At 43.6% G+C, this 15981-nt stretch overlaps 1 protein-coding gene across 1 annotated transcript in view; it reads right to left on the bottom strand.

Moving 5' to 3' along the window:
* The window catches only part of ACRBP (acrosin binding protein), a 16705-nt gene extending 6559 nt beyond the window's left edge, over window positions 1-10146 (bottom strand). The window contains exons 1-8 of the mRNA XM_006891280.1: window positions 10104-10146; window positions 9576-9794; window positions 9266-9360; window positions 8693-8810; window positions 6875-7343; window positions 6266-6398; window positions 4688-4867; window positions 4421-4588 (exon numbers count right to left, since the gene is read on the bottom strand). Coding sequence (XP_006891342.1) covers window positions 4421-4588; window positions 4688-4867; window positions 6266-6398; window positions 6875-7343; window positions 8693-8810; window positions 9266-9360; window positions 9576-9794; window positions 10104-10146 — 1425 coding nt within the window. The remainder of the gene's footprint in view (window positions 1-4420; window positions 4589-4687; window positions 4868-6265; window positions 6399-6874; window positions 7344-8692; window positions 8811-9265; window positions 9361-9575; window positions 9795-10103) is intronic.
* Between the last annotated feature and the right edge of the window lie 5835 nt (window positions 10147-15981).

Here is a 15981-nt window from a genome sequence, read left to right as displayed (position 1 = left end):
GCACCACAGCTCAAAGGCGTCAATTCTCCTATCCTCCCTAGTCATTGTCCAACTCTCTGATGCATAACAAGTGATTGCAAAAACCATGGCCTGTACACCGTTCTCAATTTTGAACCATGCAGTGTTACCCTGCTTTGTTCTGACAACTGCCTCTTGGTCCAAGTATAGGTTTCGCATTAGCACGATTAAATGTTCGGGGATTCCCATTCTTCTCAGAGTCAGCCACAGTTTGTTACCATCAGTACTTCCAAGGAGCACTTTTTACAAGGTATTTTTTTTTCAGCATGTCAAATTATAGTTAATATTTTTTTACCAACACTCTAATTCAAAGTTATCATTCTTAGGTCTTCCTTATTCAATATCTTTCTTTCTTATTTATTTATTTAAATAAATACATACATACATCCTTCTTTCTTATTTATTTACATACATATGAAAGAAAGAAAGAAAGAAAGAAAGATAGAAAGAAAGATATTGAATAAGGAAGACCTAAGAATGATACCTTTGAATTAGTGTTGGTAAATAAATACATACATACATCCTTCTTTCTTATTTATTTACATACATATGAAAGAAAGAAAGAAAGAAAGAAAGATATTGAATAAGGAAGACCTAAGAATGATACCTTTGAATTAGTGTTGGTAAAAAATATTGACTATAATTTGACATGCTAAAAAAAAAATAAACAAGATACCTTGTAAAAAGTGCTCCTTGGAAGTATTGATGGTAATATTCTGTCTCATGTGTTTTGGACATATGATTAAGAGGGTCGAGTTTCGCGAGAAAGACATCATACATGGCAAAACAGATGGTGAGTTTTTGTCTCAAGAATTTTGGGCATGTTACAGGAGGAGCCAATTCGTAGAGAAGGACAGCATGCTTGAAAAAGTGGAGGGTTAGATGGATTGACACAATCCATCCAAGATGGATTGACACAATGTAAAAAGAGCAAAGACTGTTGAGTTGGCTAAGTGTGATCTCCACTAACTCCACAAGAGGGAACTGTCCCCATTTAAAGTATCTAATTCCCCTGAGGTCAGATATGCCCTCCACGATCTCACACCTCTTTCTACTAATTCCAGTATCAATCCTACTGCCTTACTGGATCCAAACTGCATTGCAATTGCCATGCAGACTGCACAGAAACATGCTTTTGATTATGGGGTTTATTAGGGAAGTTAACAGGTTACAATTTAAGCTGGCAACAGGATACGATTATTTCAGTCAGGAAGGCTTCCAAACTGTGCTCACAGGCCCCTCTACCTTCAGCCTCACCTCGTGATTTTAGGCCAGTGGTCTCTTCGTTCTGACAAGTACACCACATGTCTTCCAACAAGCTTGGGCAAAGGCTCTAGCTTTACTTTTGTGGGGTAACTCTGGTTTAAAGCCACGAGACTGAAAGCTGAGGGCCTATGAGTACAGTTCAGAAGTCATCCTGACTGAGAGACTATTGTTGCCAGCTTCAATTGTAACCTAGTAACTTCCCTAATAACCCCATAACTGTATGTTCCTGTGAAGTCTATGTATCTGTTGCAACAGATTTTTACATAATAGGCAATAAAATCGGTGCTGGAATTGGTAGAAAGAGGTATAGGAGAATGGGGGTGGGGCATGTCCGATTTCATATGAACTGGTTTTGTATTGTGGATGGTTTTAGTGGGGGCAGTGCCATCTGGCCGAGCTAGCAGAGGTTAGACCCAACCATCCTCAGGCTGTCCTTGCTCTTTTTACACACAGTGACTGCAATAATGGTTTTAAACACATTGGAGATTGTGAGGCAGGGTTTTGAGTGATTGTACACAGGGTTCCTATTAGTTGGAGTTGATTCAATGGTAATTAACAGCAGCAACAACTACAATCATTGCAATATTTGGCAGTCTGCTTTCATTAAGATTTACAGAGGTGGAAAACTTACAGAATAATTCTACTGTGTCCTATAAAGTTACTCTGAGTTGGAATCCACTAGACAGCAGTGGATGTAAGAAAATTTAACTCAGAAGGGTAAATGAATTGACAAAAATCATTCAACAAGCAACTAGCAGAACTAGGACCAGAACACTAATTTCCTGCCTTCTAGTCTTGTGCACTGCTTGGTTCAAAATTAGGAAGGGTGTATGCCAGGGATATGTCCTATCTCCATACCTTTTCAACCTGTATGCAGAGCAGATTATCCGAGAGGCTGGGCTCTATGAGGAGAAGTGTGGTGTCAGGATTGGTGGAAGATCTATTAACAATCTGCGTTATGCAGATGACACAACCCTGCTTGCTGAAACTGAGGAGGACCTCATGCACTTACTGCAGAGGGTCAAGGACTGCAGCCTTCAGTATGGACTGAGGCTCAATGGCAGATGACACAACCCTGCTTGCTGAAACTGAGGAGGACCTCATGCACTTACTGCAGAGGGTCAAGGACTGCAGCCTTCAGTATGGACTGAGGCTCAATGTCAAGAAGACAAAGATTCTCACCACTAGACCAATTGGTAGCATCAGGATGGATGGCGAAGAGATTGAGATTGTTCACAGCTTCAGTTTGCTCGGCTCCACGGTCAACACTCTTGGCACCAGCAGCCAGGAAATCAAAAAAACGTATTGTGATGGGAAAGTCAGCTGTTAGGGACCTCTCTAAAGTACTCAAGAGCAACGGTGTCTCTCTGGAGACTAAGGTGCGCCTGATACAGGCCATGGTTTTTGCAATCACTTGTTATGCATCAGAGAGTTGGGACAATGACTAGGGAGGATAGAAGGAGAATTGATGCCTTTGAGCTGTGGTGCTGGAGAAGGTTACTGAATGCACCATGGACTGCCAAGAAAACAAACAGATTCATCCAAGGAGCCTGGGGCTTCGTCTGACATACTTTGGACAGGTCCTTGGAGAGGGACATCATGCATGGTAGGGTGGAGGGACAGCGCAGGAGGCGAAGACCCTCTATGAGGTGGACTGATTCAATGACTCGGGTACTCGGGATGGGTGTGTTGGAGGCAATGCGATTGGCACAGGATAGAGCAAGGTTTAGGGTTGTTGTACATAGGGTCGCTATGAGTCGCAAACGATTCGACGGCACATAACAACAACAGCAACAACAGTCTTGTGCACGAGCAGTCAAGAAATAAAGAGAAGACGCCTTGTACAGGGAAAATCTGTAGTTAGGGATCTTTCAAAATTATTGAGGAGCAGTGATGTCAGCTTGAGAACTAAGGTGCATCTGATTCAGGCCATAGTCTTTATGATTACTAGCTATGCATCAGAGACCTGGACAAAGAATTAGGATGAAAGAAAAAAAATTTACACCTTTGAGCTGTGGTGTTAGAGAAGAGCACGGAACATCCCATGGATGGCCAAGAGAACAAATAGATATGTCTTGGAGATGGTGTAGCCAGAGTGCTCTTTGTCAGCAAGAATGATGAGGCTTTGCCTCACATACTTTGGACATATTGCTAGGAGGTACTATTCCTTGGAGATGGACATGATGTTGGGAAGGGTGGAGGGTCGGTGAAGGAGAGGAAGACCCTCAGCCAGGTGGACTGACACGGTGACTGCTGCAATGGGCTCTTGTGTGTCAGGAAGTGTGAGGATGTCACAGGACAGAACAGGGCTCAGATCTTTTGTTCATAGGTTTGCTATGTATAAGTCGTGCTTGACTTGATGGCACCGAACAACAACTCTTGTGCAGTGAGGAGATGAGGAGATGTATTGCAACTGTGTAAGTGTTCTGTCTGGGACCTCCCCAAATTACTGAGGAGCAATGATGTCAGTTTGAAGAATAAGGTGCACCTGATTCTTTTCAATCACTTGCTATGCGTCTGAAAGCTAGACAGTAAATAAGGATGACGGAAGAATTATTGATGTCTTTGAAATGTTGTGGTGGAGAAGAGTACCTAATATCCTATGGAGTGCCAAAGGAACAAACATATATCACGCAGAAGTGCAGCCTGACTGCTTCTTGGAGGCAAAGATCAGAAAGCTTCATCTCACATACTTTGGGAATGTTGACAGGAGAGGCTGTTCCTTGGACAGGAACATTATGATTGAAAAGGTGGAAGGTCAGCAAAGGTGAGGAAGACCCTCAGGGAGATAGATTGACACAGTGACTGTAGCAATGGTCGTACATGTGTCAGAGATGATGAGGATGGCACAGGATAGGGCAGGGTTCAGACCTGTTGCTCATAGTGTTGCTTCGAGTCATACGTGGCTTGACAGCACATAACAATAGCAGTCCTGTGCATCCCATATTTCCCAATTATTACCCTTTTGCCAAACACAAGCCTATTCAGTGTGAGTAGGGGGACTGCCATAGCAGTGGAAAGAGGCAGGAAAAAAAGTGGAAGACAAATTTTCAGAAACCAGGAGCCCAAACCTCATTCCATCTCCAAGGCTAGGGAGCGCAGATGATGTGGGGCTGTGGTTTGGGAAATCTCTTACCTTAGTGGGAAAATCTCCATCCTGGAAGCTGAGGAACTCAGTCTGCAGCCAGCTGGCAACTCGAGGATCTTCACAGCCCTTTGTGGCGAGTCGACCACACCAGAAGTCCATTCGGAGCCCTCCATACATATCCAGTCCGTAAAAGCGGCCTCCTTGTTTAGGCCCTGCCTATAGTATAGGGCACAGGGGAGAGGTGGAAGCTTCCTTCCCACGGCCTTGTTCTGCCTGAGCCTGTGGTGTTCCCCACTGCAGCTGTCTGCTAGGTACCTGGGTGCCGATGGATGTGCTCTGGGATGAGAGGAAGGGGCTGATGAAGGCTGTTTTGTGGGTGTTGTCGCACACCTGTCGCTGTAGGTTGGCCTCCGAGTGGCACTGCTCCAGTTTGAGGGAGCAGAAGTCACAGAGGGGACAGTTAGTTGTGTGTCGCCGTCCAAGATTGTCACAGACCTGAGGTGGGAATGTGGGAGAGAGGCTGAGGCTGAGACTTTGCAGCACAACTCAGCCCTCAGAGTGCCCAGGACCTGCAGAGTGTCTGCATTAAGCTTCTTCAGAAACCTTCTTCAGCTTTTCTCACTGCTCCCTTCCCCAATGGGTCCTCAAGAAACTTGCCTCAGTGTGCTATTTCAGTACTCTCTTCTTGGGTGACTTATCCACTTCTGGGTAACCATCATTTTTGCTGCAGGGGACATCTAGGGACATCTAGATCTTTATCACCAGATTTGATCATTTTCCAAAACTCCAAATCCTCCTTGCCATGTGCCTGACAGATGCCTATCAATGGCTGACCTATAATAACCGCTAACTTTGCCTATCTAAAAAGAACTCATACACTCTCCTTCAAATCTGCTAATGCTAACAACTGATATTTATAAAAAAGCGATAGTGCTGGGCACCACTCAGTCCTCACAAGAAATCAGTAATAGCTTAACTGCACTGCCATTGGCTCCTTCCACCTCTTGGTGGACAGAGTAGAACAGATTTCTGAGGTTATAAATCTTAACCAGGGCAGACTGCCTCTTCTTTGTCCCTCAGAGCTGCTCATTCTTAACTCCTTATAAAATTACCATTCTTCCTTCATCCAGAGTCTTTGCAAAATATATTCCCCTACCAGGAATTTTCTACCACCTCTTTTGCCCCGCTAACTTATTGTCATCTTCAGGTTTCTAGGTCAGCATCAGTTTCTTTAGGAAGCATTCTCTGACCCTCCATGGGAGAGGTGTCCTCACAGTTGGTCCTTTATGCACTGTGTACTTACTTCAAGCCCAGTATTTATCCCATGACGCTGTCCTGGCCATTTTCTCATCTATCTCTCCCATTGGATTCCATGAGGACAGAGGTTTGGATCAATTGTAATCACTGCTCAGATCTCAAATCCCTAGTACAGAGTTGGTGCCAAACCAATATTTGTTGAACACATGGATGCATGGATGGTCCACTAGCCCTCAATAAATGATTGTTAAATTAGATTCAATGAAACCTAAAGATAGACTTGCTGGGTGCTGAGGGCACATTAAAATTTGACTGTCTATACAGGCTCCCTGGAACAGACAATACGAACTCTCTGGGGGGTGAAGTGAATCTAAAGCAATACCAGATTCTAACAATGGTGAACAAGATCAAGACTCAAGGCCTAACAACTCAGAGAGCTGAAGAACGAATTCCTGGAATGGATTCCCGAATCTGGGACTTGATTAAGGTGGGCTGGAAAAAAGATCTTTCCAGAGAAAGGATCCCCGCTGGGAGTAAATCCCTCCCATGGTACCTCAGGCTCTCTTTAACTGTCCATCCCCACGTGCAGAGGCTGTCCAGTTAGCATATATACACTAAACAGCATCAAAGGCATACCAACTTCCCAAAACCGAGGACTTCCTCCTCCATGTACTGCCAGGCCTTGGCTGTGGGAGTCATGATGCAGGTGTTCTCCACAATCGAGTAGCACAGCACCAGCATGGCCTCAGTGTGGGGCAGCTGCAGGAGGCTGCAAGAAGACAGCACTGGCTGGTGGGGAGTAGGCCAGAGGGCTGAGAGAAAGCCATGTCCACTTTCTTCCCCTCCCTTGGCCGCTAGTCTTGGTCACACACATTGAGCATACTTAGGAGGTTTTCGGTACCAAGTGGCTCCTTTTACAAATGAGGAACTGAAGGCCATAAAGGAGAAGTGACTTTGGCAAGGTTGCAGAGCTAATTAGGGCCAGAGACAAGAATATTCCCCAGGTCTGGAAGTGCCAGATATACAACGCTCATACCAATAGATCACGTAGAGATAGTGCATCAAACACAGCACTTAAACCAATGATAGGCACAGGATGGGTGAGCTAAGCAGTTGCTAAGTGTGTCTGAGGCCCCAGCACGTCTAAGGGAGTTTGAATGCTCAAGCTGGTGAGATGGGCCTCTTACTCCCTAAGAAGACAGCAAAAAAGGCACAGTCAGTGAGGGTGACAAGAACGTCTTTTACCTGCCACGGTTTGGATTTTTCAGGGTGTCCTTCTCATACCCTTCAGTCACGTCATCTATTTCCTCAGCTGATCGAATGAGTTCTTGGACATTCTCCATTATAGGAGTAGACTCCACTTCCCGCACCCGGGGAGTGAAGTAGGAAGGGTTGGAAGATAAAGATTCAGAATGAAACTTAGACTCTGGGATCATCTGCAGTCCAGACACTGCCTCCACTCCCTCCTCTGTCTCCTGTCCTTCATGCTTTGTCTCCTCTATTTGCTCCTCCTCTTCCTCCTGCTCTTCCTCCTGTTCCTCTTGCTCTTCTCGTTCCTCCCCTTGCTTATGCTCTAGCCCTTGCTCCTCCTTGTGCTGTTGCTTGAGACCTGGCACTTGCTCCTGACCTCCCAAGTTCAAGGGTGACTGCAACAGCTCCTCCACGTTGTTGTTAAGCCTCTCAGGCCACGGCTGGAAGGCCTTTCGCTCTGTGGCTGTAACAGGGTTTGGGAAAATCCAAGAGAAAGGTACAGTTAAGTTTACAGTAGCCTCTGAGTGTCTGTATTCACAGGACGTACACATAAATGCAGGCAAAAGAAAGCAGGCTAAATCACACTCATAAAGGGAGCTCTGGTGGCCTAGTGGCAAGAAGCTACACTGCAATCTGGAAGGCATGCAGTTCGACTCCACCAGATGCTCCATCGGAGAAGGAGGGGCAATTTCCTTCTGTGCCAGTCAGATTCAATTTGATGGTACATAATAAGAAAGAAAATTTAAAAAAGGATGCATCCCTGACACACTCCTTTTTTGATAAAAAAGAAAAAACACACTCATATGCACACACACACATACTCATACAACCCCTCTCCCCAAAACACAGACAAGAATATGAGGATTCAAATGAAAGAGTAACACCATGGCAAAAGTGTGATGCTCGTGGCATGTCTCAATTTCCTACCTCCCCTTACAAATGACCCTTAGCCCTAACCCCCACCTCAGATACTGCTTGAACAATTTACAACTAATCTTTTCTAAAGTAACAATGTTAGCTTGAAAGTCCCAGGGGAATTCCTAATAGAAGGATATCTTTGTTATTTAGAGAGAGAGAGAGAGAGAGAGAGAGAGTGTGTGTGTGTGTGTGTGTAAATGGATTGAGGATAGAATTACAAGAAATTTTAGGAGAGATTTTTAGGATAGAAAAGCTCTCACTTATTACTCACATGAAACAGGCTCTTCCTTATATAAACAGCTTTTTACCTGCTTCTCCCTATCTCCCTCACCTTCTCAGCTGTTGTTAATGTCATGGAGTTGAGCATGACTATAGCAACCCTATGAACAAAAGATCTAAACCCTGCTCTAACCTGCGCCATCCTCACACTTCCTGACACATGAGAGCCCGTTGCAGCAGTTACTGTGTCAGTCCACCTGGTTGAGGGTCTTCCTCTCCTTCACTGACCCTCCACCCTTCCCAGCATCAAGTCTTTCTCCAAGGAACAGCCCCTCCTAGCAACATGTCCAAAGTATATGAGGTAAACTCTCATCATCCTTGCCTCCAAAAAGCACTCAGGCTGCACCCTCTCCAGGACCTATCTGTTCATTCTCTTGGCTGTCCATGGGATGTTCAGTGCTCTTCTGCAACACCATAGCTCAAAGGCGTCAATTCTTTTATCATCCCTATTCATTGTCTAGGTCTCAGATGCATAGCAAGTGACTAAAAAGACTATGGCCTGAATCAGATGCACCCTTCCAATTTCCCTACCATTCACGCCTTAAACCTTGACTTCAGAGACTTGTGGAAAGAGTTGCTAGTAGTTGGCCAGGCCAGGTGCCTGGATGATGTTACCTGTGGCAGATGATGATACACGAGAGGTCAACAGGGTGGGTGCTACTTCAGCTGGACTGTCAATCTGCTTGATAGTGTTAGATGAAAGAATGGAGATGGGCTGGGAGCACCGGACCCTCTACAGGAAGAGAAGGAAAGTGGAAAGTGAAAATATTCTTCCCTAAGGGTACATTTCTCCTATTCCCTTGCCCAGCATTTCTCATCTTTCACAGTTTCTAGGCAGGGATGAAAGAATATGATTCTTTTTTTTTTAAATAAGGAATATGATTCTTGCTAGAAGCCTCTAAACTTGAGAAAGGGTTCCCCTGTAAGATAAAACCCAGGTTTTGAATGGTCACATTCTTGTCTTCACTCTTCTGCATTTGGCTTGAATCAAACTATGGACCTCATAGAAGAAATGGAAGAAAGGCTAATCTCTTTTCCCTCTACCCATCTCTCTTCTCTACTTTTCTCATGACAGTATTGTTCGGAGAGTTTAAATGTTCAAGGTGAGACTGTATTCATACAAAAAAAGTGGGTAAATGATTGGAAAAGTGGTGGCTCTTCAATTGCCACCACCTCTGTAGGCCTCACCTTGGCATAGTAGACATGGTTGGAGCAACGATACTGAGCAAACTGGCAGAAGGACTCAAACCATGAGGCATAAGGGAGGTCTGAACAGACAGCACCTGAGAAAGAGCAGGGGAAGAGAGGGTAAACACCCAAGGGGAAAGTTCAGAGGAAGGATAGCTGGCTTTGGGTACCTGAAGTAAAGAGGAGGACAGAGGCTCAAATTAAGATTGCAGCCATATCATTCTTGTCTCTGGTTAGCACAGGGCTTCTGCCTTGTGCACCGAGTGACCCCTGGTTCCTCAGTCTCTCCACTAACACGATCGATCCTTACCATCAGGCACCAAGCCATGGTTTTCATACTGGTCCAGCTGGACGAGTGTGGGGTTCCGGCAGCCATGGGATGCACGGAGACGGCAAGCAGTCTCTGCTTTCCAGGTTGGGGTCAGCAGTGCAAAGAAATGTTCATACTCGGTGACAGACAGAGGACTGCCTGGAGAGGAGCTCGAAGTCGAATCTTCAGCTGGGGCAGGTGCTAGATTTAGAAGGAGCACTGCAGGGGACAGATGGATGGATGGACCTAACTCCCAAACCTGTCTAGGGCAAAGGTTCACCCGTATTAGCAGCTAGAGTCCCAGGTAGAGAGGGAATTGAGGGGGGTCCCTGGGCAGATAATCTCTGCTGACCAGTAGTGAAGAGATTCAGGGGACAAAGGCCAAAAAGAAGGAGCCAGGGAGGATCTCAGAAGGTAGGGAAGCCAACCGATGTGACTACCCGTAGAAATAATTTCGAAAACTGTAGAGGGGGAGTATAGGCCTGAACACTAGGTGAAGGACCGCAGGAGAAGGCGGGAACCTCTCACCCTTCAGGAATGAGAGAAGGAAGCCAGCAGCTAGCTTCTTCATGGCCCCAGATCGGCTGGAGAGTCTCAAACCAAAAAAGCCTCCAACGTGCCAGACAGTAAAGGGACAATCTGCAGAGCGCAGCATAGGGCGCGGGGAGTGTGAAGGTGCGACCTCCTCGACGTCACAAACGTAGGGGCGGGGCTTAGGGCGCAAAGGGGCGGGGCCACAGGGGATGCTAAAGACCCTTGGGGAGCAGGCGGCAGAGAACTGGGTTGTCGAGACTGATGAGCCACGATTATATATCAGGCTGGTGATGGGGTGATGGGTTTGGGGTCGGGGTGAGGGAAATTGGAAGAATCTGGTCTGAAAAACAATGTATTAGAATTTTGTAAATAAACTAGTATAAAAAAATTTAAAAATTGTAAAAAAAAGAAAAATGCTGATGGCAAAGCAAACATTTGCTTAGTATTATGAAATAAAATTAAACCTTTTGCTTTATATAGAGCTCTCTTCTTACCCAGGACACTAATGGGAATTGTATTAAACATTACAAACCTATGTACGGTATAACGGTTTAGGGCTGTTGTACATAGGGTCGCTATGAGTCGCAAGTGACTCGACGGCACATAACAACAACAACAACAACATTTCATAACTATATAATCTTTAATGCCTGTGGCTATGCCTTGAACTCTAACTTTTAAAAGTAGCTTGACTGTTTCACATAGTTGTATTTCAGTAATCAAGTTAATTGAAGTACTTGAAACTTGTTTCAGAAAACTTGCTCTGTTTCCAAGACTACAGTTTTCTATTCATTGGTCACTGATCTTGTGATGGTGTTAGCAAAGTTTTATGCTTTGGTAACCTTTGAATATATCCTACTCTCACAAGCTTTGTGAATTCTGACACAATCATCTATAAGTCAATCAAAAGTTTTCTATCTAATCAATTCTGATTCAATAAACCCTATAGGAAAGTGTAGAACTGGCCCATAGGGATTCCTGGGCTGTAGATAGATCTTCCTGAAAGCAAAGAATACCAGAAACATGTTTATTTGTGTTTTCTTGACTATGCAGTGAGCCTTGATTATGTGGATCACAATATATTGCAGATAATATTGAGAGGAAGGAGAATTTCAGAATACTTAATTGCACTTATGTAGAACCTGTACATGAACTGAGAAGCAATTGTTTTGCTAGAATAAGGAGATACTGCTTGTTTAAAATCAGGAAAGGTGTGTATTGGGTTGTATCCACTCACCACACTTATTCAACATATATGCTGAGCAAATCTGAGAAGTTGGACTCTATACAGAAGAATGTGGCATCAAAATCAGAGAAAGACTCATTAACATGCAATATACAGAAATGTTGCTTGTTGCAAGTGAAGCAGTCTTGAAGCACGTATTGACAATCAGACTAGACCCTTCAGTATGGATTACACCTCAATATAAAGAACACAAAAATCTTCAAGTTGTTATGTGCTGTCAAATCACTTGCAACTCATAGGGACCCTCTATGTACAATAGCCCTGAAACCTGCTCTATCCTGTGCCAACCTTATTGTCTCTAATACACCTACAATCATTACCCCAGTCACTGAATCAATCCATCTCATTGAGGGTTTTCCTCTTTTGCACTATCCCTCCACCCTTCCAAGCATGATGTTCCTCTTCAAGGACTCCTTGCAACATGGCCAAAGTATGTCAGATAAAGTCTCAGAATCCTTGCCTCTAAGGAACTGCTTGATTCCACCTTCTCTAGAACGAACCCATTTGTTCTCCTGGCAGTCGTGGTATACTCAGTAATCTCCTCCACCAAAACTCAAAGGCATCAATTCTCTTTCTATCCTCCCTAGTCATTGTCCAGCTTTCTAATGCATAGCAAGTAATTGTGAAGAATATGACCTGGGTCAGGCACACCTTAGTCTTCAGATTGATGTCTTGCTCTTCAGTGCTCAGGAGAGGTCTCTAACAGCAGACTTTCCCAATGCAATTAGTCTTTTAATTTCCTGGCTCCTGGTACCAAGAGTGTTGATTGTGGAGCCAAACAAACTAAAGCTGTTCATAATGCCAATCTCTGCACCATCTATCATAATGCTTCCAATTGGCTCAATGGTGAGAATCTTTGTTTTCTTGATGTTGCGCTTCAATCCATATTTAATGCCACAGTCCTTGACCTTCTGCAGCAGGTGCTCCAGATCCTCCTCCGTTTCAGCAAGTAGGGTTGTATCATCTGAATAATTCAGGTTGTTGATGACCAATAAATATCATGCTAAGTGCATAAAAGATGGAAATTGTCAAGAATCTCATTTTACTTGAATCTACATCTGTGGAAGCAGGCAACAAATCAAATGACATATTGCATTAGACAAGTCTGCTCTCAAGGACTTCTTAAAAGTGATATCAGAGGGAGCTCTAGTGGCCTAGTGGCAAGAAGCTATGCTGCGATACCAAAGGTGTGCATTTGAATCCATCAGATGCTCCACTGGAGAAGGAGGGGCAATCTCCCCTTGTACCAGTCAGATCTGATTTGACAGTACACAACAAGGGGGAAAAAGTGCTATCAGGCACAGATGTAATTTTACAGATTAAAGTGTCACAAGCTCAAGCCATGGTATTTTCAATGTTTCAATTCATATGCATGTGAAAGTTGAACAATGAATAAAGAAGATCGAAGAACTGATGTGGTGTTGGCACTAACAGTATTTAATATACCATAGTCGGCCAAAAGAATAAACACATATGTCTTGGGAGAAAGTGCAGCCAGGGTACTCCATAGATGCAAGAATTGTAAATCTTTGTCTCACTTACTTGGGGCATGTTATTATCAGGAGGGATCAGTCCTTGAAGAAGGACAGCAGGCTTGAAAAAGTAGAGTGTCAACAAGCAGAGGAAGACCCTCAACAAAGTGGATTGACACAGTGACTGCAGTAGAGTGCAGGGACTACATAGTGACTATAGTGGCACAGGATCTGGTGAGGTTTCAATCTGCTGTACTTAGGGCAATCAAGAATTGAAATTGACTGGATAGCCCCCAAGAATGACAATATTTACAGAGCAGATAGATCTTTCTTCCCCCAGTGACAAGTGGATTCAAACCACTAACATTCCTGTTAGAAACCAAATGCTTAAATATTTACATAAGCACGCTAAAAATTGTGCTTCATTGGAACACTAATTAGGTAAGACTTGTTGCCCAATGTGCAGCCTACCTCAAACCCACTGCTGTTGGCTGGATTCTGACTCATTGTGACCCACCATTGTGGTTCCAGTGATATAAATCTTTACAGGCGGAGACTTGCAGCTCTCTCCCATAAAACAGTTGGTATATTAAAACCTGTAACCTTTTGGTTAGCAGGGCAACACGTAGCATGTTTTGCCACCAGAAGTTCATAAAACCTACATTATTGTTGTTAGGTGCCATTGGGTTGATTACAACTCCTAAACTATAAAGAACAGATTTTTAAATTTTTTTTTATTTTATTATTTTGTGTGTGTGTATCATCAAATCGGATCTGACTGGTACCAGGGGAGAGTGCCCCTCCTTCTCCAGCAGAGCATCTGGTGGATTTGAACTGCATACCTCTTGGAATGCAGTGCAGTAAAGAACAGATCTTAATGTGCCCTGTTCTATGTCATCTATGATCTATGATATACTCAAGTCCATTGTTGTAGTCACTATGTCAACACATCTTGCTGAAAGTTTTTCTGATCCTTCACCTTTCCCTGCAAGAGATCTTTTTCCAAGGACTGTTCCCTCGTGACAATATGCCCAAAGCTTATGAGACAAAGTTTCACTATCTTTGCCTCTAAAGAGCAATCCTTAGACTTGCACTTCCTCTTACATAGACTTGTTTGTTCCTTTGACAGTCCATAGGATACTCAGTACATTTCTCCAACACCACAATTCAATGATGCACAGGAAGAAATTGAAGAGACCAGGTAAGTGGGCATGATGATTTCAACAATGGAATTGCATGTGTCAGAGATTGTGAGGATGGCACAGGATAGGACAATGTTCAGATCAGTTATTCACAGGGTCGCTATGAGCCATACTTGACTCAACTTCCCCTAAAAAAACAAGAATGTGGTGTAACTTCTATGGAAGGCAGTATGGCACTATCTCAAAAAGTTGGAAATAGAAATACTATTTGACCCAGCAATTCCACTACAGTAAAGATACCCTAAAGAAACCAGAACTGTCACCCAAACAGATACATGCACACTCATCTTTATTGATGCTTTATTCACAATAGTAAAGAGTTGGAAACATCAAGTGCTCATCAACAAACGAATGGATAGAGAAGCTGTGGTATAGTCACACTAGGGAGTATTATGCAGCACTGAAAAACAAAAAACCTCATGAAATATTATACAAAATGGTTGACCATGGAGGACATTATCCTCAGCGAAATATCTCAGTCACAAAAAGGAAAAAAAGACAAATAATGCCACTGTTATAAAACAGGACTGACATGAAGGTTTGGGGGAAAACTAAGAAAAGAGGAGATAAATAATGTGCATAATACTGAAATGGAAAAGGGAGAGAACTACATAAAAGGAATATATGATTAGGTATTATTGACATGACAAGAGTTCAGAATAAGAGCTGCATAGTAAAGTGGACTGGTTTTGGGGGGGGAGCTGTATAACAATGAAATACATATCTTTTTCCAAACAAAAACATGAACTGGGGGGAGAAGGAACAGGGAGGAAAATGTGCAACAATGAATGAATGGAAATCCAAGTTCTCTATAAACTTTCATTAAAACATCAATGGGGGCGACAAAGGCAAGAAAAACCCAACACCCCAACCCCCAAAAACCCAACCCAACATGGCTTAGATCAGTTGTACCTTACTTAGTCTTCAAACTGACATCTTTGCTCATTTGAACTTTGAAAAGGTCCTGTGGTGTCAAGAGTTTATTGTTCAAAATGGCTTTCCTAGCCATTGAGTTGGACTTTGCCACATGGATGGGCAGGAGCATACAGAGTGTTAGTCTGTTCACAAGGGGATTAGCTAGTCTTGCCCTCAGTAGGTTTAAACAGAACAATCCCAGGAGCAGAAATTGAGAACTTCAACCAACAAGGAAGAGGAAGCAGTAGTTGACTCAATCCTTTATGCCCAAGAATTCTTTCCCCAGCCAGATCAAGATCTATACAAAAGCATCAGCAGCCTCAGCAGAGAACCTGATACAGAACTGGTTTAGGACTATTTGCCACACACAGAGACAGAGACAGAGGATTTCACCTAAGCTTGCTGGAGGACTGACAGAAGAAACTGTAATTGGCAGGACTAAGGAAAATTTGTAAAACTGACCTAAGTTGTAAGGCTGAAGTTCAAAGGGCCTGCACTATGCTTGAGAAGCTGTCTGGACTGAGGGATCGTATCCTGTTGCCAACCTCAGTTATAGCCTGTTAACTTCCCTACTAAACCCCATAACCATGAGTATGGTTCTGTAAAGTCTACATAGTCATTGCAACAGATTTCAGAACCAGTAAAGCAGTAAGATTTGGTATTTGAATTAGAAGTGAGGGATTGTTACCTTAATTGCCACTAATACATAATTTCTCAGAGTGAATAGTTATGTGCTGTCAAATCACCTGTGACTCATAGTGACCCTATGTACAACAGTTCTGAAGCCTGCCCTGTTCTGAGGCAGTCTCATGGACTCTGACACACCTGTATTAGTCTATCTATCTCATCTTGGGTATTCCTCTTCTGTACTGCCCCTCCACCCTTCCAAGCATGATGTCCTTCTCCAATGACTGGTCTCTCCTGGCCACATGCCCAAAGTATGTGAGATGGAGCTTCAAAATCCTAGCCTCCAAAGAGAAACTTGGTTTCACCTTTTTCAAGACAGACCTATTTGTTGTCTTTTTTTTTTATAATTA

The sequence above is a fragment of the Elephantulus edwardii genome, unplaced genomic scaffold (assembly GCF_000299155.1).
Source record: "Elephantulus edwardii isolate Elephantulus edwardi_28Jun2011 unplaced genomic scaffold, EleEdw1.0 scaffold00096, whole genome shotgun sequence".
NCBI lineage: Eukaryota > Metazoa > Chordata > Mammalia > Macroscelidea > Macroscelididae > Elephantulus > Elephantulus edwardii.
The sequence above is the reverse complement of the archived record's forward strand: the minus strand, read 5'-3'. Positions and strand labels throughout refer to the sequence as shown.